The 24,311-nt window shown below is 48.5% G+C and overlaps 2 protein-coding genes across 4 annotated transcripts in view; one reads left to right on the top strand and one right to left on the bottom strand.

Annotated features, from left to right (window-relative positions):
- LOC105453837 lies at positions 1-3,316 on the bottom strand. Of its 3 annotated transcripts, none has more exons than XM_011696066.1 (11): positions 3,237-3,316; positions 2,747-2,929; positions 2,510-2,667; positions 2,146-2,397; positions 2,021-2,076; positions 1,330-1,804; positions 1,105-1,252; positions 932-1,028; positions 507-856; positions 212-418; positions 1-138 (listed from the first exon to the last, which is right to left on the bottom strand). In XM_011696066.1, exons 2-11 carry the CDS (start codon positions 2,825-2,827, stop codon positions 22-24), a joined length of 1,941 nt encoding a protein of 646 aa, XP_011694368.1. In that variant the 5' UTR covers positions 2,828-2,929; positions 3,237-3,316; the 3' UTR covers positions 1-21. The 3 variants fall into 3 exon arrangements, with proteins under 3 accessions (XP_011694368.1, XP_011694369.1, XP_011694367.1); XM_011696067.1 differs by having other exon boundaries at positions 2,158-2,397; positions 3,082-3,298; XM_011696065.1 differs by having other exon boundaries at positions 3,082-3,297.
- A 2,397-nt stretch (positions 3,317-5,713) lies between these two features.
- Positions 5,714-24,311, top strand: part of LOC105453838 (plasma membrane calcium-transporting ATPase 2) — a 57,308-nt gene continuing 38,710 nt past the window's right edge. The window contains exons 1-2 of the mRNA XM_011696069.1: positions 5,714-5,831; positions 6,034-6,197. The gene's annotated coding sequence lies outside the window, so the exon portion shown is untranslated. The remainder of the gene's footprint in view (positions 5,832-6,033; positions 6,198-24,311) is intronic.

The raw sequence follows: 24,311 nt of genomic DNA, 5'->3' as shown, positions 1-24,311 counted from the left end.
TTGTAATTAAAGAATGTATCGTTAATCGTGCGAATCCGCTGGATTGTTAGTGGAACACTGCTTATCCTCGGGGAGGACGATTTCTATATTATGCTCGAGATCTTCGCTCGTGCTTATATCTATATTTTGCTTCGCGGCCTGCGGACAATGAATTTCGTTAAAATGGCCGATGGTCATGTTTTTCTTTAATCTTCCAATAATCTTTTCTTACCAAGTCCAGCGACGCTAAAAAGTATCTGGCTACCTCACAAGGGTGCTCCTTTTGAACAACGGTGTCGAAGTTGATCTTACATTGGCCGCTCGTCTTCAGAGTCTCCATAATTCGCGACGCGTAATCGTGAATACAAAATGTCGCTCTTTTCTCGGCGTCGCGCAACTTAGGCTGTATCATGTCGTGCCACTTGCTGACTCTTTTATCCTGTAAATTGCGATAGTAATAGTATTAACAGACTCACATTTTGCTTAGCACTCTACAACCACGTATTTCCTTTCATTTCCTTTCTTACCAAGCCATCAATCGCCGGTCGATTTACCAACCAGTCCTGCGGCGAGTCCGATCGAAGCGGAACGAAACCACCGAAACTTTCAGGCGAGGGCGACATGCACGTAGGGCTCGGGCTGTGAAAACTCTCCGAAATCGATCCTCTGTCCTCATCGATCGAACTCGTTACATTATCATTGTCGTTATTCGCCGTTACGTCATCGTTGATACAAGCGTCCGGTAACGTATTAACGTGCAACCGAAATCCTAAAAGATTCAGCTCTGCGTTCGTCACGTCTTCGTATTGGAAAGGATCGCACTCGCGTATGCACTTCATACAAGCACGCGAGCCTTTCTTGAACATATTTGGTCTACCTGGAAGACGAGTCATTTAGTACGGATCGATAGATTTGTATCAAATAATTTCAAAACGTATCGTGATGGATTTACCTCTTCGCGAATAAAGCGGATCCACCAATGCATGCAGGAGATTTCTCTTCGTAATACTTTGCTGTTTTTTGCACGACGCGGGTAGCTTTTTCTTCAACTGTAAGTAAATAACTCAAGGATATTACAAGGAACGAAACATCGCTAATCACAAGCGAAATTGTAATATCGCATACCAGTTTCGAGTTGGACTTTGCAGTGGAACGTCGCTGGATCTGATTCTTTTTACTGCCATTCAAAGGGGTATTTTGTACAGGAGTGACGCATGAATTTGCATCTCCGTTTGTGTCGCTTAATAATGCCGGATCGTCCGTCGACGAAGTTCTGAAATATCAACAGTTTCAAAATTCTAAGTTTTATTGCAATTAAGTAAAAACAGCGTTAGAATAACGAAAATATACCTTCTCCCTTTCGAATTCACCGACTCAGGTGGGCTGTCCAGTAGACTGCCGACGTCTATAGTTCCCTTGATGTTATTATTCAAGCATTGATCCTCTAAATCATTGTTATTCGAAATAGTATTGTCGATATTAGTTATCGGCGAATTTGTGTCGGTCGGTGTGTTCGGGCACGTCAGATTCGTGAGAGTCATATCATGTAAGCTACTATCGCCTGAAATATTCATTGGCGTTTTGACAAGCGTGTTGTCGGTCCCGATATCTGTGGATGACGAGAGATTATGTTGGCTCGACTCCAAAGACATCATCAATTCTGAGATCTCGTCTTCCGGCGAATCATCGTCTCTCTCGGACTCGGCGAACGTGTTAACATTTTCATTACTCTCGTCATGCGCAGATGATTCTGTGCATGACGCTGCATCACACGAAAGTCTGTAAGATTTTTCTTTAACAGAGACATCGTCGTCACAATAAAAATCTGAAACGTAAAAATATTTCTAAGAAATATTATTTGAGGAAATGTCCACTTCTATAATATCGATGTGACTTGACTTATATCTCGGTCTATTGTACATTTTAATGTATCTTTTTCTAATTCTTAGAAGTAGAAAAAATAAAAGTTAAATCGAGATTGAAATTAATTTACATTGATAGAAATTGAATTGCAAATTTATTTGCACAATTAACTGCATACCTTCAGGTGCAAACTCGTCGACCAATTTGCCATCTTTATTTAAATTCTGATTACATCTGCGAAATATTAGGTGTGATCAGCTTACGCAAGTTCAAATAAATTAAAAAAAAAAAAATGTAACTCACCGGAAATCGTACTTTTTACCAATGGTCTCTCCATTTATATCATAAATGTCGATAGAAACATGTTGAGAGATATTCTTCTCTAATTGAGCAAATCGGCGGCTTTTTGATTTTAGACAATCGTGTGATACATGTTTCTTAATGTCAATGTTTTTATCTACGTCTTCTGCAAAATTTATCGTTTTAAATTTATGAAAACATGCATCAGTCTTTCTATCTCTCTTTTTACTGGGATTCTTTGTCGCCTCTTCTTGCCTGAAAGAAATAATTTTATGTGCATTACTTTAAACTATTAATTCTTCCCGAACTAAGAGATCTAGCTCTCTCCACCTGTTACAATGTTTTCAAATATTGAAATGTCACTTACTCTTGAGCCGCTAACAAATTTCTGCTGTATTCAATCTTAGTCCAGAGAGAATCGAGCCTATGCACGTACACAGCCGTGGAACTTTGTAGAACAAGCCCGGCCTCACCGAAACTCTTATTGCACGTCTTATTGAATAGAGAGCAATACTGCTCCAGAGTCTGAAACAGTAGGAGAAACGTTATTACAACAGTGCCTCAACATTATCGTAAATGACATAAATTTTAATCGCGGGCGTACCTGCGCAAAGGGAAAGTCCCATTGCGCCAACTCTCTCACTGGCTTGGTAAGCTGCAAACGTATATCTTGCATGGTAACCATCTTTGCCGTCTCATAAACGTCACGGCGACCCGCGTAGGAGTCATAAATCTGTCTAATCGGTGCCCGACGAAGCGCCACTTTCCAACACCTTTGATACGTTATCTGGAAATTGATAATGCGATCGAAGTCCATTAGACACGAGCGGGAGAACACCTTTCGCAAGTTGAACGCGAACGTTTGGCAGGGAAGGAAAGGCAGGTGGACAACTTTGTTTTGTCACATATTGGCGGGATATCGAGGTCGCGGGTACTGACCGTGAGGAAAAAAAGAGAAGACCGCGACAGAGAATGACAGCGACGCGCGGTTATCTCGCTCAATCGCGCCCGCGTCGGCCTCTTCCTTCGCGATAATTCACGCGCGTCCAACGCGTTCAATTACCCTCTCACTCCGAAGAGAAACGTTCACTCACCTAACCTAATGACCACAACAATCGCCAATCCGTCGTTCGGACATGAACCACGAAAGCAGGTAGTAGGGCGCTCGAACGCGCGTCACGGTTCGCCGATCGCTCGCGGAAGTGACGGCGGCGCCGCGGTCGCCGCGTAATGGCGGACCGGCCAATCCGGAGCTCGGAAGGTCGCGAACTTTGAAATTTGAATTTGGTAGGCGCTCGCTGCACACTTCAGTCCGGCGTTTACCTCCTGTTGAAATGCACGCGTCCCTCGCGTAACTCGTCGAACTATCGGCACGGTGTAATTTTCGTGGATTCTAAACGTCGTGATAAGAAGGCGACGCAGAATTAAGTAAGTGCTTAAACATTTGTCATACCGTTTTCGAAGAGATTGCGAGAGAGAGAGAGAGGGGGGGGGGAAATATACGGGGACAAGCTCGAAAAATATTTCCAAATCGTCGAGGTAGCCATTTCGCGAGAGAGAACAATCTTGTTAACTGACGCGAAACTCGCGAAATCAGACGAGGAGACGTAAAAAAATCAATATGTCGCGATGAAAAGGAAAACGCGCGTCTCAACGGGAGGCGCGATATCGCGCTGAATCGCGATCGGCGAGCTTACAGATTCGAAAGCGTCATGAAGTCGCTGAATGAATAAGCCGAAGTGCGGGTATCGCGGCGCTGAATGAAGTACCGGCTATTTCGGCGAAGCGCGCGGAGGATTCATTGTCGAGCCGTTAACCGGATTCAGGTTGGTGTCGGGACGGAGAAACCGCGAAACCGCGTTCTTGAAACTGGCCCCAGGGTGGTGTACGCGACGACGGGGGTAGTGGGTCACAAGGTTGGGAGCGGATGGGTGGGTGGGTGGACGAGCGCGCGCAAACCGCGCGGGGCGAGAGGTGCGCGATGTACTCCGTGTATGTGTGTGTGCGTGCCGTGTGTGCGTGTGCGCGGCTCTCCCCGATTTAGGCACGACAGTGACGACAGTCTAACGGCGACCGCGGTACCGTTGACAGCGTGCACCAAAGCTCGCAACTTATCTCGGATAGATCAAGGCCGCGAGGCTTCCCCTCCCGAGTCCCTCCCCAACTTACACGCTTTTCTATCCGCGTTTCTCATTTCCTCTCTTTCTCTCTCTCTCTCTCTCTCTCTTCCCTCTCTTCCTCCTTTTCTTTCCTTTTTTTTTCCTGTCTCGTTTCGTCTCGTTCTACCTTTCGTTCGCTCCTCGCCGGTTTCTCCCTCTCTCTCTTTGTTTCTCTCGTTCTCGCGCTCCTCGTCGTCCGCCTTCGGACACGCGACGACGTACACACATACACGTACACGCGTAACCAGCTCGTACACGAGCGCGCGTGGACACACGCGAAACAGTGAGGGAGAGAGACGGACGGCGCGGACCCGTTTACGTGTACGCGAAGGTGCGCGCGCACACTATCGGCGGCGGAGCAGCAAGGCAGGCGAGCGGGCGGGCAGGCAGGCAGACGGGGCCAGCGGTAGCAGCGGAAAGCGAGCTATCCGGAGTATAATCGTTGTCGTCGTCGCGCGGTGTAGTCGTGTCGTCCTCGTCCTCCTCGTCTCTCTTTCTCTCTCCCCCCCGTCTCTCCTCCGCGCGTCGTCATCCATCGTCGTCGTCGATGCGCGGATGCCGTCGTCGCGGTACGCCGGTCGCTACCAGCGGTAACGCGCGCTACCAACACCGTGATCGTGAGCTATCAGGTAGCGGTAATCGGTGCTGCGGCCTTGCCTATATGAAAAGAGGCATCAAGGAGAAAAGGCCGCCCCGCACCGCTGCCGCCGCCGTCGTCGTCGCCGTCGCCGTCGCCGCCGAGAACCACCGACATCGTCGCGTCGTCGCCGTCGCCGTCGCTGCCGCTGCCGCCGGCGCAGTCGATACCATCAGTAGGGTGGGAGGAAGGTCCGACGAGACCACGAGGAACTGAAGAGCGCCGCGAGCGCGACAGTCCCGCGCTCTCGGTACGACGACAGTGGCACCCCTCCTCTCGGGGGTAAGAACGTGCGTGCGGGCGGGCGGGCGTGCGTGCGTGCGTGCGTGCGTCCGTCTGTCAGTCAGTCAATCCATCCGTCCCCTACGCGCGGAATACGAAACGGAATAATCGACCGCACCGTCGCGAGTGCATGCGTGCGTGTTGTCCCCTCGGTCTCCTGGTTGTCTTCGCCGCGCTCTCGTGCATCGCGCCATTCCCGCCGCCTCTCTCGTTCTGGTTCTCCATCGCGGATCCGCGTGCTCCGATTTTTCTCTCGTTCGCGCTCGCCCCTCCGCTTCTCGTCACTGCCGCTCCGGAGGATCTGTCATGATCCCGGCGGATCGACATCTCCTCTATAGCTGCCTGCTCTGACCGTACATCGAATCGCCATCGGCGCCGTCCTCACCGTCGCCATCCAGCGGTGGAGGTGGCGGCGGCGGCGGCGGCGGTGGTGGTGGTGGCGGTGGCGGTGGTGGCAGCGGCGACAAGCGGCGGCGAGTGGCGACACAGTGCCACCTCCTCGATTCTAGGGAATCGAGCGGTTGGTCGGTCGTGGAGCGCGAGAGGTGCGCGAGAATGTCCGAGAGAGCGGCCTGAAAGCGCGGATAAATGTGTCGGTCGCGTTACAAGACGTGAGGCGCGAGCGAGAACGAAAGAAAGAGTGAGAGAGCGAGAAAGAAAGAAAGAGAGAACGAGAGAGAGAGAGAGAGAGAACGAGAGAAAGAGAGAGAGGGAGAGAGTGAGTGTGCGTGAGTGAGGGGAGGGAGAGTGTTCGCGAGCGCGCGCGCGGGGCAGCCAGAGGAGCGCACGGTACAGCGAGCGAGTTTATTTTAGTGGCAGAAGGTGAAGAAGGCGGGTGAAGAGCACCGCGCGGAGTGGTATTAAGCAGCAGCACAGTGGCCCGATGAAGCGGCGTATGTGACATCGGATTTTCCTCTCTCTTGCCACCGTCGAGGAAGAAGAGACACCTCGCAGACATCTTGCTGCCACCGTCCACGGTGAGTAGTATGTCGCCACACTGCCGTCGACCACCCCCACCCACCCCTCTGCCGCCGTTGCCGCCACCGCCGCCGCCTTCACCTCCTCCTTCTCTTCTTCATCATCATCCCTCTCTTCCTCCTCCTCCTCCACTACCTCTTCACCCTCATGCGCCCCTTCCCCTCGTCGAGGATTGATTCGCCATTCCGCCCACCAGGACACGAGCCTCCACTATTTCCACCTCCCCCTATTCTCTCTCATCCCTCTCTTTTCTCTCTCTTTCTCTCTTTTGTTTTCTTTCCATTTAAATATATTTGTTTCTCTTCTCGCAATCTCTTTATTTAGCTGTGTTTACTCTTTTCTTTCTCCTCCTTTCTCTTTGCTTCTCGCTTATCCCCTCTTTAATATCTTCTCCCGTGCCATTTATCCATCCATCCATTTACTTATTCGCGCACACGTACACTCGCATACATGCGCACATGTACCCTTCTCGCTCCGTTTCTTTCTCTTTCTCTCTTTCCACCCTCTCTCTCTCTCTGTCTTTCTCTCGCTCTCGCACGGAGCACCTCGGAGCAGTTCCTCGTCGTCGTAGACCATCGTCCACTCCCCATCCCCACCAGCCTCACATCGCCCTCTCCGCTTCTCCGTGGAGTTACGAAAATTATGTAACGCGCTCGATCCGGGCGTTTCTTGTTCCGCTCTCTTTTCTCATCTTCCTCCTCTGGATATCACCGTCTGCTCCCCTCGGCGCTCGTTTCTCTCTCCCCGCTCGTCCGCTACCTCGCTGTTCCTCTCCTCTGCGTTGTACCGTTCTTCCGAACATTATTTCGGGAGTGCCAGCAGACCTGCCAGCGGACCCTGAGAGGGAGTGAGAGACAGACAGAGAGAGAGAAAGAGGGAGAGAGAAAGAGTCTCCTGCATGACGCGTGCCCCGGGATCGGGCAGGCGCATTGTCGGGGAAAACCGACTTTCGATTAGGGATGTAAACCGGTCGTGTGTGCGGCCGCCACGAGACACGCCGCTGGCGACTTCCCGAGTTCGCGACTCGCGCAAAAATTCGTTCGCCGCGCTCATCGCGATGACCCCGTCTCCTCATCCGTGTCCTGACTGTCGTCTAGTCGCGTTATTTTCCTCAGCGTGTGTAATGTCGTCTATAAGCTCGGATACCCAATCGCTCGCGATCCCAATCTTCCCATGTCCGTGCGACGAGTGACGGACGGCGGAGTACTCTTACGCCTCCGAAACCTTCCGAAACCTCGACTGGTCACGCGGCGCAAACGTGAACGCTGACTATAGTACTAAAAGAGAGAGAGAGAGAGAGAGAGAGAGAGAGAGAGAGAGAGAGAGAGAAAGTTAATCGATACGCTATGTTTTAGAAATTTTCCATTCGCGGTTTTACAATTAGGAAGCGTGCAGTAACATCGATATCTCCTCTCGATTCGAAATTCACTAAAGTTCGTTCGAGTCGAGCGGACGCTCGACGATCCGCAGAGGGATCGGCCTCCGTACGCAAAGTCCTCGATTTCGCGAAAGGGACTGACCTCGCCGACGTTGGCTAATTTACACGCGTGTATCGCGTGTCTCACGTGGGCGCGATCGGTTCTCCACGCCTTCGCGTCGCGTGCATGCGCTATAAAAGGTCTCACTCTTGCAGGCTTCCGGTGGCATAGATCCCACACCGCGAGGGTGCGAGGTCTCTCGAGGGTGGCTTCTCTGCCCTGTCCCTCCCCTCCGTTCCCCCCGTTCTTCCTCTCTCCCGGAAAGAGCAAGATGAGAACGGAGAGTCGAGCTTTTTTTTTTGCCGCTCGCCGTGCGGCGCGAACCCTGCACCATCAGCTTCTGGTCAGCTCCGACTGTAATACGCGTGAGGCACAGTCGAAGACTCGCCTTTGTCCCGCTTTCGTGGTATCGACCCGATATACGGGTGACCTAGACTCACTTGCCGAGGAAATATACCCAACCTTTGACAGCCGCTCGTCCGCTCGCTCGTTCGGCCCGCTCGTTTGCTCGCACGTTACGACGAAACCGGCCCGAAACGAATCGATAGAGGGTCGCTAATAATTACGCACGTGCGAACCTCGCGCGCGTGACGATGACGACGACGACGACGACGACGACGACGACGACGACGACGACGACGACAACCGCGACGACTTGACGAAGAAACGATGACGGTGTCGATGGGGAACGGGGAAAAGTGCGTTCGTGCCGGATAGGAAATGCTGAATAGGGAGGCTGTTAAGAGTTATTTTGGTGCTGCCGACGACGGTCGGAATTTGGTATTGAACCGCTCTCCGCAACCGTCCGACCACAACGCGCGCGTCTTCTCTCCCGTCTTCCTCGTCCGCGGCGCGGCGATTTGGCCTAGAAACGCGGCGTATTAACGCCGGAGTCGCGGGCCGCAGCCGTTTATTTTTCCGCCCGTCGCGGGGCATCAAAATGTTTGGCGGATTACCGTACGTCCCGCTGTTGATGAAACTTGAATACACCACAACCGAGCGCGAGTTCCGAGATGTAACGCGCCTGTAGGTAACGCGCGCGCCTGGCATTTTTGGCGAAATGGATCTCTTGGGTCCTGTCAAGCAGAATTTTGACACTCGTATAATGATGGATGATGGCCTGGTGGAAATATAAATGGCTGCGGACAGGTGACACGAGAGAAAGCAAAGGCAGGGGGAGAATTTTCTCTCTCTTTCTCTCTATCTCCTCTCCTCTCTTATTCCTTGATCTCTCTCTCTCTCTCTCTCGTTCTCTTGGGTCTCATGACGCTGGAAATACGGCATTATTTGTAAAAGAGTAATAAATTTACATATTAGGGCGCGGAAAGTTTGTGAGCTACAGAAATACTGATTCATACCCACAGTCGGCTAGTATTAAACTTTTCTAGAACTCCCGGCTAATGTTAACATTGACGCTATCTTGCACGGAATATCTTGAAGAAAAATACAAGAATAGAAATTGATTTTTCGCGAAATAATATCTACACGATATGCAATCTCGTGCATTAGAACACGTTTCTTACGCTTGTTGTCTCGATGTTCTTTAATAATATACATAGAAATTATATATATTTTTTTAATTAAAATAGAATCACGAGGCCGCGAAATTAGGCAGGATAAACTTCCCGCGGTGCGGTTTACTGCCAAACTGTCACGAGGAAAGAGAGCGCGGGTTGAAAATGATTTTTGCCTGGGACGTATGCCAAGATACACCGAGACCGATTAAGGGTTAATAACATCGCCGGGATAACGACTACCGTCAAGTGTTATACCCGGCGGTTGTTTATAGGATGTAGAATTGCGGCGCAAGACTCTAAAACCCGCGGGGCTCATGCCTCGTTCCCGGGAGATAGGAAAGCCGAGCCGAGCCGCGCTGCAAGTAGAAATAGACGGTCGTTGTCAGACACGCGCCTCGTGGAGGCGACCGCGGGAGAAGGGACGACGGGGCCGTCTTTTTGATCGATTAATCGATAGCTGGACGCTTCCTTCATTTGGGAGAGCCGATCATCATTCCCTTCGAGCTCGCTCGATTACTCGATATTTTTTCACTTAATATTTCAGTCGATATTGACTGCGCTGTACCTTAATACTAGAAATAATACGGATTATTCGCATTTCGCTGAATATAAATTGTTATTATTATCTTTGCTTACGTAAAGAGAGAAAGAGAGTCGATATTAATTTGTGTACATGTTCCCGCGTTAAAGTCCAGCGGTTTACCATATCTTTCGCCGTAAGTACATGACGCGCGTGGGCCGCGCGCATATTCCCCGATCCAGAAGCGCGAGGGCTAATGCGTGTGTTATCGGGAAGCCGGTTAATAATTCACACGCTCTTCTATTCTCCGCTCGCGAAGTGCGTATTTCGGGTGCATATCTCCTTCTCGTGCGTACACCACATATATATATACTCGCCGGTGATAGACGGCTCGTCCGTTTCTCGATGGGGAGATTTTCACGTACCTACCGCGAATTGTTCTCCTCGCAGTCTCTCTGGCCGCGGATTATAAATAACACACTTGGCAATCCCTTTCCGGTTATCGGGCTGTGAACTGGTTAAAAATATATACGAACCGTATGACATATCTAACGGTTATAAATAAGTCGAATAACGTTTATATCGTCCGCCAAGTTGTGACTATTATTTGTAACACACGCTGCCACAGAGGCGCGGATGCACCGCGAAGCATCAGGCACGTCGTGAAACGACGCCAACTCGCGACTCCCGAAAGTCTCCATTTTTTGGAGACGAATCAGCGCGCGCGGCGCGCGTTCAATGCCACGAAATGCCTCGAGAGAACAAAAAAAAATGATGGGTTTCACGACGTACATGCCGTAAACTGTCGGACGTGTTAACGCCCGATTGAAAAGGCCGACTGAAGAATAATTTAAGTTGTTTGCTCTCCCCCGCGAAAAATAGCAATTGTCTGTCAGTAAAAAAATATCTTGTACTTTCTCGTTTTGCCGATACTTTTTTTTCAATCCTCCGATACTCAGTGACTCCGGGGACCCTTCTTAATGGCTTTAAGAGTCGCCACTTCTCCCGTCCCTATTTTCTAACGTTGAAAGCACACTTCTCCTGGACGGTCCCGAGACACCCGATATATAGTTTCTATATATACGGCCGTTAATACAGAGGGCTCGATATTTACTCGCGGATGAATAAACCGCACGAGAAAGTTTAGGAGAAAAGAGGAAAGGAGAGAAAGAGAGAAAGAAAAAAGCGAGGGCTGGGTGCCTCGTCGGCGCGGCTGCACGACTGTGTGTATGTATTTCTAGCCGCCAAACAGTGGAAGAGCATATTACACGTGTCTTAGTTATTTTTAACCCCCGACGAGATACGTACACGTACCCCTCCCCCTCCCCCTGGTCCATTCTCCCCCGTCGTGAGCATTAAAAGTTGCGTATCTGCCACCTAGTCAAATTTTTCGTCTCGATGGCTCGCGACGAACGCCAGACGATAACGGTTAAAAATATCGCGGTTAAATGCTTCCTCCCCAGTGATTTCCATACGGCCGACCGGTACTCCGAAATTTACGGCATAACTCGACGACTCGATCTGTCTGCCGTCACCCCCTCTTCCCCTCCCCCCCCCCTCCCCTCGCTCGCGATCATTGCGAACAACGTTAACAAACAAACAAGCAAATGAGAACCGTGCACGATGAAATGCCGCGACTCCACTCGGCCGCGTTCGTTTAACTCTTTCGCATCCGGCGCTCATCGGTGCGACTGGGCCGGCGCACTTGTTTTAATTACGCCAATTACCGGTTAAATCATTTAGTACCGTTGGCAGTTTCTCTGTGAGCGAAACGGTTAATGAAGGCGAACGAGCCGCGGTATTTTTCCAACGAAGACGTGCACGCTGCGCTCTCGCGCGCAATTACTTTTTATTCCAGCAATTTATTTATCACGGTTAAATTATAACGCGACCCGGAAATATACTCGAAAGATTTTTTTTTCATGCAGCTTTCTGCACACGAAGGTAAATGAAAATAAAATTTGTCTAACACGAGGGGCAGCTCTCTCCGCTTGGAAAGAGCGACGCCATCCGCGGAGTGGATTCGTGAATGCTCGGATTGTGTGTGGTGTCTATACGAAATCCATTTATCGCGCTCGTGGAAATATATATCTCCCCGAATGATGAATCGCTCCGTTTGACGCGCGACGGGGGAGGGGGAGGGGGGCGGTCGCAGCAGTGATCGGTAATTACCGGCGTTCGACGTGCTCGCGATCAAGTATATAATACGATCGCGCGGAAGAGCGCCTCTTCCCTGTCGCTTCCGCTCCCCGGCAACGCTCTCCGGGGCGGATTGAAAATTCTCGCCCGCGCGCAATGGAAAGCTGCACGCACATTCACTACACGGGCGCATGTCGAAACGCGCATTAATTATTGTTAGAACGTTTCACATTTTGCCTTGACCTTTCCTTACGAACTGATATCGAAGTCGTCGCCTCATGGGATATTTAATATCCAATAAGAGCGACAAAAATACACGCATATACCTCACGGAGCGGAGTTTTGCGTTCAGCTCGTCTCTTCCCACAGAAAAGAAAAAAACAAAAACAAAATACACACAGAGTGGTCCCCGGGGACCGCGGGACGTTCGTTCCCGGATCCGATTTATTATATCGGCTGGAGATCGTCGCAGCGGGAACATATCCTGCAGTTTTGGAGCATCCTGTACGTATCTTCCGCGTGCTCGAATCGATATCCGTTAGGCAGGATTCCTTCGTGTTTTCATAGAACGGGCACGCTTGCCGAGGGGTTAATGGACGTGGTTTAACACCGCGTTCAGTCACGGATGACAAACTTGCTAATGAGCCTGCGGTTGTTAGCGCAGTTGCGGGCGGCGCGTCAGGAATCGCGTTAAAAGTATTTAACGCGCGTCTGCATATATGTGTGTGTATATATATGCGCGCTCCTCCTTTCATCGCCGAACGATTGTTGTCGCACATCTCGCCATTGTACCGTTTATGCGATTACGCATCGCCATTGTATGCGAATCGGCGTGCCGCGCTTCCCATCATCCCATTACATTGCATATCGATCTTCCTTTCCGCGAAAGATCTCGGATTTCAATAACGATCGCGGGATTACTCTTGCGGGACAGTAGACGCGATGAAATAGCATTATTTCTCACGACGAACGCAAAAAAAAATTATGATAATTTTGACCGATTTAATTTGCCGGTCCGGAAATAATTTTATTCGCGAGACGTTCTTTATCGTACAATTTAAAAAAAAAAACCGCGTCACTATTTATGCCGTTGTCTACGGTCGGTTACCAGAGAAAGGGTTAAAACTGGGCGAGATTTCTTCGAGATTTACGACGACAAAATTCGCCCGGATCAAGGCAACACGGCGGTCTAATCGTCCGCTATTTTAATCCCGTTACTAATAATACCGTCTATTTTGCCGGCCGCGCGCGGTGCTCCCGCCGCCGCTTCGCGGGAGGCGAGCCTTAATCGAAGTTAATACCCGCGAAGGCCGATGTGGAGAACTTCAATTTCGAGCGAAACGCTGAATAATTGATCGGCGAGTGAATCGATCACGGCCCGGCCGAAAGATCAGAAGCCGGCTCCCGCCGATCTCGTGCTGTCTCGTGCTCGAAGCAAGAATTACATCCGCGTCTATAAATTGCCGACTCGCCGCTAAATTATTATTACATCTTTCCGGCGCGATAGAGCGCCCCTCGTGTACACAGGTGTTATCTCCCTCCCTCTCCTCCTCCCTCCCCCCCGAGTTCCCGCCGTTCTTTGACGGGGCGGGCTTCTCGAGTGAGGGCGGTGAAACGAAAATTCCAATACCGAAATATCGGGACGCGCTAATAGTCACCGAGCTACAAGCGATCGAGAGCGGGTAACTTTCTAGCGAATTAGGCAACGGCTTATACTTTGCTTAAATTCCAAATAGACTTACCACCGTAACGGGATTTTAGTTTGAGGGCAAGTTCGAGCGATACTCAAACACGCGACGCTCGAACTTAAACGGCGAAAAATCGGTAAGTGCAGAAATGTCCCTCGAGAAAGTGAATCCGCCAAAGTTCTCGAGAAGATTTCCTTACTATCAATAGAAACGAGACACTCTGTGTAGAGAGAAGACAGTTGAGTGGGGTAGGAGGGTGGGAGGGGGATCGAGCGATAAAGCGCAATCGATGATGAATCTCGGTCGATCTCTCAATTTAGTTTGCGTCGGCCTTTTCGCTCGCCGCTTGATTGTGTTTGCACTTTACCTTCGTAATCTGATATATCGAGCATGTGTGGATAAAATACAATGTACTTAACCCGAATCAATTAGTCCCTCGGCTAACGGCGCGTCCAAGCCGATTCGATCGACCCCTGGCCAGCGCAATTAACGATCGATCGATCATTGTCGTGCACGGATCGGTCGCCATTTCGAATTCCACTTTTGCAAATTCCCTGCCGCGGAATATCTCTCGGGCATAAATAAATAATTCTCACTCCCGCGCGACTGTTAATAATCAGTTTGCAACCTTATAACGAATTACGGCACTTCGATTCGGCCCGGGATCATTCCATTAAATCGGAATTAACTTAATAAAACGAAAGGGGTAAAAATAAATTGACCTTTTTAAACGGCCGCGATCCGGGGAAGGATATATATTACACGGATCTCCCTCGCATAATGGTACAAATAAAATGCCCGCCTCCTTTCGGTGACATTAACATGCAGTTTCTCTCGGCCGCGCGCACTCATCATTTCACGGAGCAATTATCTCGATTATGTAGTGACCCTTTGAACGGTCACGCTGGCCGTTCTCTTCGCACCCCGGCGACGTCGATTTGTTCGATTCGGCAAAGTCTCTCTCCTTCTCTCTCTCTCTCTCTCTCTCTCTCTCTCTCGCACGCGCGCGAGCCTTGGTTTTGCCTCGGAATTACGTATACTATGCGCTCTAAATTCTTCACACGTTCCCGGCCGTCTCCGAAAATAGAAATTAATTTCACGCAATGCGTGCGCGTCGCTCGCGAGCCTATTTAAATATCGCCAAGCTATATCATATCTGGAATCTCGTCGCCTCTTCCTCCTCCTCCTCCTCTTCCTTTCGTCTCTTTTTTTCGCTCCCTCATCTCCCCCGCCCCCTCCTCCTCCTCCTCCTTTTTTCTTCCTCTTTGCTCCTTGTTTAATCTCGGCCTGCTTGCAAAGTGGCGCGGGACTGATGTATACATGCATATATATATTTTTTTCTCACCTCGGGTATTAGAACTTTTAAAAGCTGATAATTTACCTCGTTCGTAAAGTTATTCTCGTCCCGGGGTTTTTTCGCACTATTGTATCGATACACACGCGCATGTAATCCAATTTAACATGTAAATAGGTGAGGTTATTTATATCCTTCACTTTTTACACGTCGTGGCTGGATGCGTGTAAAAATAGGGAAGAGAATGAGAGAGAGAGAGAGCCGATGCTGCCGGCAAGGATCTCGCCGTTAACTGTTAACGTACGGTACACACGTTGTCGGTACTATGTGCGCCCGATTAAAAGGCATCCGTGCAAAGAGCGCGTTGTGTAGAAAAGATTACGGGTGGCGCGATAAAAGTCCGGTTAATCGTGCGGTTGTGCCCACGGTTTTTATCCGTCACCGTTTATCGATTATCGCGCGAAAACCCCCGACTGAAAAATCCGAGGTTGATCCTCGGAGCGCCGGGGAAGCGCTTTCAACACTTCTCGCGCCCATTAATTCTCTCGTTATTCGCAAACGAATTGCGTTTCGAGGGAAAATGCTATTGATTATTTTATAAAATAAACGCTTAAAACGATGAAACGCGCGCGCGGCGGAGAGAGAATCGTTGTTTCTCTCTCCGCGCGCGCGTATATCGCGAGTTTGAGAGATATAATGTTCCGCTCTCCGCGCGTTCGAGGAGTATATATTGGCCTTGGGGATGGAGCGCGTTTGATTTTTTCTCTCTTCTGTTCAACGGCGGTCTCTTTCGTCGCGTTCGAAGCTTTCCTCCCCCTCACCCTCCTACCCCTGGTCCTTCTTTTTTATTCAGAGAGCTATTTTTCTGACATCCACATCGCGCCTCGTGTCTGCGATCTGCGAATGTTTCGGTAAATTTAGCCGCATCGACGGGTCGGACGGTACCAGCGCGAAGATATGCTTTTGACACCGTCGGTGATGTATAGTCCTCATATGCGCGAGAGATGAGAAGCCTCCGCGTACACGTGCTCAAGGCTAAATTGCATTGTTTTTTGTGTACACAAATATTATTTTGTTATTGCGGGCCTCACTCTCTCTCTCTCTCTCGAAAGTAAAACGTTAGCTTTGACAGCGCGTGGGGGATAGGATTGGGAGGTGTGCCATTAAAGAACCCGTCATCGCCCGAATATAAGCGACTTTTTCGTTCGCGTCGAATATTTTTATATTCGACACGTTACATTTTCGCACATTAGCATCGCTCCTCCCTCGGGAGGGAGATTCGGCCGCGCGACTCTCAAATGACCTTTTTACCACTGCGAAATTTTCACGGTACACGCATTTGCGGTCGAATTTTCGCGTCGACGGCTTTTTTGTAAAATTTCAGCGGGGCGGCGGCGGCGGCGGGGCTTTGTATTAGCGAGATTAAAACAGTGTATCAGTGCGCAACAGCGTATAGGGAGAGTACACCCTATCCCCCGTATATATATATATTCGACGCGATATCGTATAAATCAAAATTCTACGCGCGCACCTCTCGCAATTTCGCGCATTACCGTCGGGCTGACGGTTTAAAACGATCGGGGATAGACTTTTATACGCTCGCGCGCGAACTGCCGTTGTTGGAGTATAATGAGATCGAGGTGTATATTCCGCGCCGTTCTTTGTCAAGCCACGAGCCGCGTCGTGTCAATGCATATTGCATTTTCTGCCGTTATATTGACATGACCTTTTAAAGGATTAATCGATATGGTCGCCTCGCGCAATAAGGTGTTCCGTCGATGAGAAACAAGGGCCGCGGACGCCGCCGCCGCCGCCGCCAACGCTCTCGATAGGAATTATCGTAGAATCAGGTCGCGACTATTATTTATCCCTTTCCCACCGTCGGGATTCGGGTCAATCGATCCGATATCGGTTACATACTTACATCGTTAACACTGCGTCGTTGCTTTTTAAAAAACCGCGACGCGCCTCATCGTCGCACGTCATTGAATTACCGCCACTTGACGCGCGGACTTTCGACGATGCTTCGCGCGCACGCCGCGCATGGCCCGAAACACGCCTCTACGCTGACGTCAATTTTCGATTCTCTGACACCACAGAGGATTTCGATTGCGGGAGTGACGCTGGAAATACCGAGGGTATTACTAAATTTGCATCGACCGCGAAAATAAAACGTATAAATAGAAATATGAAAATTAGGAGGTGAATGCAATTATTCGTCGTCATTATATTTATCAGCAGTAATTATTCGTTGCTATATTTATCGGCGAGTGATTATTTATATTTATTTATCATTAGCATTTATTAGCATTTAATATCATTATTCATTAGCATTTATTATCGTCAATGTGTGCGGTCGGCCTTTTGAAATTTACCACGGGCCCTCGAAAGAGTACAATCCGACACTGACTTCCATGGAAATCGCAAAACCCGTTTTCGCCAACGCGTTTCCTCAATTATTAACACCGCGTATAGTCATCGGGGGGCCCCCCCCCCAGATCGGCTCCTGTAATCTCTGTCGTAGTCTCTCTCGCGTTGCTTACACCATTCTGATTGGAAATCGTGACGCGTTCCTCGGGCGAGTCGCGAATGCCAATCGGATACGTATATCGGTCCGCGAAAAACCGAAGGAGAGAAGAATCGCGCGGCGCACGCCAGAGATCGGCGTGATGCATTTTAAGTACGGCAAAACGTATCGCCTCTCTCCCGCCCCTCCCCCTCGCTCCTCGCTCCTCCCTCCTCCTCTTCCTTGTCGTTGCATAATTTCGCTACCGCTTGACACGCGATGCAATTCCACCGCGAGGCAATAACGTTCCACGCAATTATTTTTCCGTGATGAATCGTATGCGTCGGCGGTCAGGGCCGCCGTCATTACCGCGTGCGCGCGGACAGTCCATCCATCCATCCATCGTCTTTCGGAAATGGTAGGCGACGCGAAGATTTGTCAGAGTGCTATATAACAGATTTTTGTCGGCGGTGCGCCGCGCGGGGCAAATTGAACTCTTGGCAGACGCGCGGAATTGCGATTCCGCGAGAGGAGCGTATTTACAAAATTGAACCATATCACTTGCCTCCATGAATGCATTATAGGCTCCGTTCGTATTGTATAATTTGCGATAAGATAATGAATTATCGCAAAAGCGCTATCTAAATTTTTACTTTATCTGCGCTCCTGTATTTTCTTCCAGATTGCACGCACGAGATTCTTTCAATGTTTTTTTTTTTCATTTTTTTTTTTTTCAAATTATCGGAGTGAAAGACTGGAAGGTGAACAGGCGGTCGCGTATTCCCTTTGTGATTCTTTATTTCCCCGCAAACTCTGCATTATGAATGCAACGGATATGTGCATTCATGCGGCGCACAGCAATTTTTCTGCCGGCGATTATTACGAAGTAGTTCCCAATATCTCTCCGCGTTTACGTCCCGCGGAAAGAATCCTCCGTTCGCGTGTAGGATTGCCGCACGCGAGCCATGATAAGCGGTTCGTTTGCATTTCCCGTAGCAGATAACGCTGATTCATTTTCGAAGCAAGATCTCCCTCTCTCCCTCCCTCTCTTCCTTCTTGATTTTTTCCCTCCTCGTAGTCTGCAAATGCGAACGTCAATCTAACGTCAATCTCAAAAAGAGATCGATCGAACATCGACGATGTAATATCGAGCTTCTCATTACGAGACATTTATTCAACGGTCTGGGTGGAAAAAGTGCTCTCGAAGATTGTGGCGTTCGATAAAAAATGGGAGTGTGCTTCAAGGGAGTCTAAATATATGTAACAAAAAAAAAACGATTGCAGCTCTTCTCTAAATAATGTCAAATCTTTTTTTTTTTTACGAGACATCGTAAATGTCAGTTTACGATTATTGATATTCACCGGTATTCACAAATTGTTATTAATATCGATGTCGAGCATTGTAAAAGGATAGCCGTCGGGAGGAAATGGTACAATTTCGATCGTGGTGCTCGCGGCAGGTGGAAATACACGCTCGACGGGGGCGGCGCGGCGTCGCGTTTCCGTTGTCGCGGGGAAAACTACCGGGGATCGCTTTCGCGTGTCCCGGCCGTCCCGGGTGCCGCGCGGTAGTATCGGGCTGCAGGGAATCCGAGAGCTCGCAACCGAAATTATAGATGCTTTCGATTCGCCCCTCGCCACCGGGCATCGGCGAAAGGGGAGGTACGTACCCATTATACCGCAGGTTTCTGTCGCCGCCGCAGCCGGCTTTACAAACAGACGCACGGCGATTGACGTCAGATCGTGGTCTTACGACAGCCGCGACGGGTTTACATGACAATTATTTTGACGCGTTATCGGAGGCGCGCGGTATCTCTTATGATATCTGTCAAGCCTTTTATCTTATTCGGGCAGACAGGCAGCAGCTCGTGCGCTCCGCAGATTGCGTTCGATGGAAGGTCATTTTTCTCACAGGCGCGGCCGTCCGCGCCCGAGATTCTATCCCGGAATCAAAGGAGCCAACACCACACTGCACTGGGAAGTCGGATTTTCCAGTTCTCAGATACCGCCGATTCGACCGCGAACGTCCGGTCGTTCGGACTCTGCACTCACGTTCGAGTCACGTGTCGCGAGACTGTCAACTGATCGTAATCACTTCACGTTTGCTAGCAGTCCTCGCGTCACGTTTTTTTTTCTTCTTTTCTCAGTCCAGTCGTCGATCGAATCGAGTAATTCGAAAACGGTTTTGATTACCAGCGAAATACGCAACGACGGCATACAACGCCGACGAGTTTCGTCAAAAATAAAGCGGATATCGGTGTAGGATATGGTGCCCTGTAAATTGTAATAACTACAGTAATTCTAGACGGTAACGTCAAACCCGACCGGATCGTGTGTCGCGGCGAAGCGGAGATAGGTATTTTATGAATGAGCATACACGAAAGTGTAAAGAATTTATGCACGCACGCGTTGAATTTTAACGTTCGTTAAACGAAATTTATTTGCTTTATCTACCCGCATGTTAAAAATTAATTAACGAATTAAAAAGTAAAACGCTCAAGGCTCGCCCGCTCATCCGCGCTTAATTATTATTAACGGCATTTGTGCGGCCCCCTGTTTATTTTATATGTACAATATATACAATATATCGCTCAAGTTTTCGGTGCCGGACGAGCGCTCGCCTTTCCAACCCTGCTCGAAGCGTTAACTATTATTAATGGACATTTTTCCTCCGATCCGTGATACTGTATCTCACATCTGTATGCAAATTGGAAATGTCCTGACCTAATTTCGTAGCTGCAGTAGTGTAGGTCAACGCGCATAGATCAGTAGTGTAGATCGATGACTGGCGTTCTTATACTGTGCCTCAAACGACTACAACCCTTTCTACGAGCAAGGCATTCTGTCTCTTTTTTTTTCGATACCACCACGTGTTTTGCGTTACATTTCATAATAATAAATAAAACATTTTTTTTATCAGGATAAGCGTCTCCCGCCAAGTATGTTTTTTCATATTTCACGATTAATAATGTAACAATATATATAGCGCAATCATATCTCGTGTTCGTCGACTAAATTTAGACACAACTTACGGAATGTAATTTGCGCTCTTACTACTCCATTACGTTTTAATTAACGCGATTGAGGTTGCGACGTAATAGTGCGATGCAAATTGAATCTACGCACAATTGAGTGTTCACGATAGGGAAGAATAATTCTTGATCGCTGATCGCAATAAATTGCCATAGACGGGAGACGGGAAGGGAGGGAGGAGGGACTCGCGGGATGCAGGAACGCGCGCGGGTCGACGTCAGCAAGCGCGTTTACGTCGGGACTTTAATTGTCAATCATTATGACGACCCGCGCTCGTGCACGGGCGGGAGCCGGAAAACGAGACGCGAGAAGTTCGATCTCGCGAAAGCATTAGTCTCTCTCGGCAAATAAATTATACGCGTGTGTGCGTAAAAGCCGTCGAAAATTACGCGCTTCGTTTCGCATCGCGGATGTTTCCTGATAAATGGCCGCCGCGGCGCAATGGCGCTTAATTAATTAATATTAATCACATGTCGAACCTCGACCTCCCTCCCTCCCTCCCGCCCCTCCCGCCACCGGGTGACCCATAAACACACTTTCGAATCTTTATGAATAATCGACAGGGAGATTCGAACGTTGCACGGCCCGCGTCGAAAGACGAGAGGATGATACGCGGATATGCGCGCGCGGGAGCCGCAAATTGCACAGATGTTTCGTTAACGCAATTATAAAGCGCGACGAGACGACTGTACACTCCGCCGGAGAGTTTACGGCCGCAATTAGTCACGGGAAATGAGCGCCGGCCGATGACGATTCCGCGGACGGACGGAATCATGACGTAAGAATGAAGATTATAGAGCGCTAGCCGCGCGGCGAGCTGCAGCTTCTATGAAATGTCAAAACGACAAATCTAAATATACGCGCGTATAAGAATACAAGTGCACGGATAAATATACAAATAAGCGTGTCCGAATCGGGCTCTCGGACCTCGAAATGAAACTTACTTCGGGTATTTATTATTCATCCCCGCGTACCGGAACGAGAGAAGGCTGTTAAATATACAAATTGGGAAAGTTTAGTTTCGTCTACGAGCCATTAGATTAAATTCTAATTGCGAGCTTGAAATTAAACTGAATTATGTAGAGATTTTTACTCGAGATAAGACTCGAGTAAGTTTGGGAAAACGCTTCAGGTGATAACGCAAGTTTAAAAACTCGAGAACACCGCCGTATCAAATCGATATTGCGCGCGCGCTCGAGTTTTTCCTCTCATATTTTACACAGGTTTAATAAACAGGAAAGCTGAAGCGTCCGTAGGGACGTTACTTCGGAGAAAAATAATTCGACGATTGCGATCGGTAAATTCGGCCTACTGAGCGATGTCCGATAACGGACAGCGGCGATGTAAACGAGATAAAACAACATTAAGATCGTCCCGTAATAAAATATGATAGGTTTTTTTTTATCACGATTATTTCATAATTTAATTAAAATCGTATTACGCGATTACGCTATCGTCGTGTTACAATCTTATCTATTAGTACGGAGTGACGTATACTTATTATCGCGGCTCACTAACCGCTGCTTTCATAGCGCGCCGCAGGTGCAAACGGAGTTTAATATATCAATTGGATGACGTTTGTATATCTATATATTTCTTTTTGTCCATGAAATTTCGTTCCAATTCCGTTTGTTTGTATCTCTCTCTCTCTCTCTCTCTCTCTCTCTCTCTCTCTCTCTCTCTCTCTTATACAAGATGCGCTGCACCAAATTTGAAGAAAATATAATATAAGAATTAATAGTTAATATAATTTTTAACAATTAACACTTTCAGTATTCGTAACATTCTGCATAATTCCTGGATAAATTTTAATGTTTTGCATTTCGAACTTTCGGAGTTTCCTACGCCTTCGAGATGTTCGTGGCAATTACGTGCAACAAAATACGGAATATTATCAATTTATTGTCGACGATTTACAAGGCACCGAACACGCGACGGCGAATGTTGCTCCTTTGCGCGTACGGATCGCACCATTAAAATTAAGAACGGGATTTCTGGGGCACCCTGTGTACAAATGGCGCACAAATGGGTGCGCCGGTTCGCCCGAGGGGGAGAAAGAGAGTCGGAGCCGCGTGCACACGAAGACACCGCGACGCTATTTTTAATCACGAGCGAGCCTGCTAAATGGAATTACTTTGTCTTTTGCCGTTCCGCGAAATGCATCCCGGACACCGTTAACACGCGCGGAAAGAACCCGACGACATTTTTACGCGACAGTTTACACGGAACGCTCGGGATTCCGCAGAGATCGATGAGCACGCGCCAATATCCCGCCGTGATTCAGTCATACGCGGTCGAATGTTCTCACGAACATCTTTCCTCCTCTTCCTCCTCCCACCCTTCTATATCGCGTTTCGAGCGAATTGCACAACTTTTATACGGGAACGTTTAACGTCACGTGTTTGTGAATACCTATATCTATGAACGCACGTTCTTCGAATTTAGCTCGCAAAGTACGTTTCTTCCTAGATATCTATCTGTTTGTCACTTCGGAATGTTTTCGAAAACATTCATTGTCGGACAATTTCGAAACAGCCAGCGTCTGAGTGCTTTTCTTAAGTTATCGATTCGCGGTGTTTCCAGGCGAAATTTTAAAATATCCGTCCTTCACTCTTTTCAGAAAATTGCTTGATGTCGTGTCGCGAGAGAGAGAGAGAGAGAGAGAGAGAGAGAGAGAGAGAGAGAGAGAAAGAGAGCCACGTATGACATACACGCGGGTGAAGGTCTTGTGTTTAATCCCAACGAATGAAGCGGAGTTTCGGATACCGCCTCTTCGATCGGGAGGGAATGACGTAATGGCCTAATTAAGATTTAAGTGACGTCTCTCTGAAAACGCCAAATTGAATTCCTCGGTTCAACACCGAGTCTCGCCGGTAATTTCTCTCTTTCTCTCTCTCTCTCTCTCTCTCTCTCTCTCTCTCTCTCTACCCCATTTCGATCTTTCCAGGAAATAATCTTGTACACGCGTTAGGTATATACATATATATATATATATAGTTGTAACTCATCTGTCTCTTCCCCTTGTATCGTTCTCAAGTATCTCAATTACACGCTGCGTGCGTTCGTATTATACGCGATTTTCCGTATCTGACGTCAGCAGACGCAGCCGAAATATCTCTCGAGGGATCGCGCAATGAGGAAAAGATCTGGTAATAGCTACCAAATGTATCTTGTTTAGCGTATTGGTGCAATATTTAGTAAATATTGTCAAACACAATAATAGTAACCAACCGTTTGGTAATAATTACTAAACATTATTAATATTTACAAAAGTAGAATTAACGTTTAGTTGATTTTGGTTATATTAACCGAACATTCGCGGAAAGAACGATTTTGCTGGAAAGTCAACAAATTTGGGTTTGAAAATAATTTTGTTAGATCATAAAAATAATTCCGATTCCAACAAGAATTATTTTCAAATCTTATATCCAGCAAAATCGTGTTTGCTTGAAATTATTTCATCAAAGCTTCAGTAATTATCATCTAAACTCGATTGTTATTATCAGACATTTTTCTCAGTGCGGATAGAAACGAGGGAGAGAAGGGGAAAAAGGATGAGAGGGATAATGCAGTTTTGTCTGGACGCTCTCTCTGTCTTACTCGTCACGATCTCTCCCAACACTCTTTACCTTCCTCTTCCTTCTCTCTGTCGACATGATAAAATTGTGCTATTTCCACGAGGAGCTTATATCATTACGGGAGCAATCACCGTCCCGAGGAGAGACGGGGGAGGAAAAAAAAACGATCGAATGAAATCGTTTCTTCCTGAATACGAATCTTGTAGGACGAACAGGGGGGCGTAGGAGGGAAGACATGACTGTGCAACCTTGATCATTATCCGAAACGATCTTGGCAAACGACGTCGTGACGTGCGAAGATCCGCGCGAGATTGATTAAATTTGCGCTGCTAACGGCCGATCTCATCTTTTGTCCTAATT

Source organism: Wasmannia auropunctata, unplaced genomic scaffold (genome assembly GCF_000956235.1).
Source record: "Wasmannia auropunctata unplaced genomic scaffold, wasmannia.A_1.0 LD335994.1, whole genome shotgun sequence".
In the NCBI taxonomy this organism is placed as follows: Eukaryota; Metazoa; Arthropoda; class Insecta; order Hymenoptera; family Formicidae; genus Wasmannia; species Wasmannia auropunctata.
This window is presented reverse-complemented; position numbering and strand designations above follow the sequence as displayed.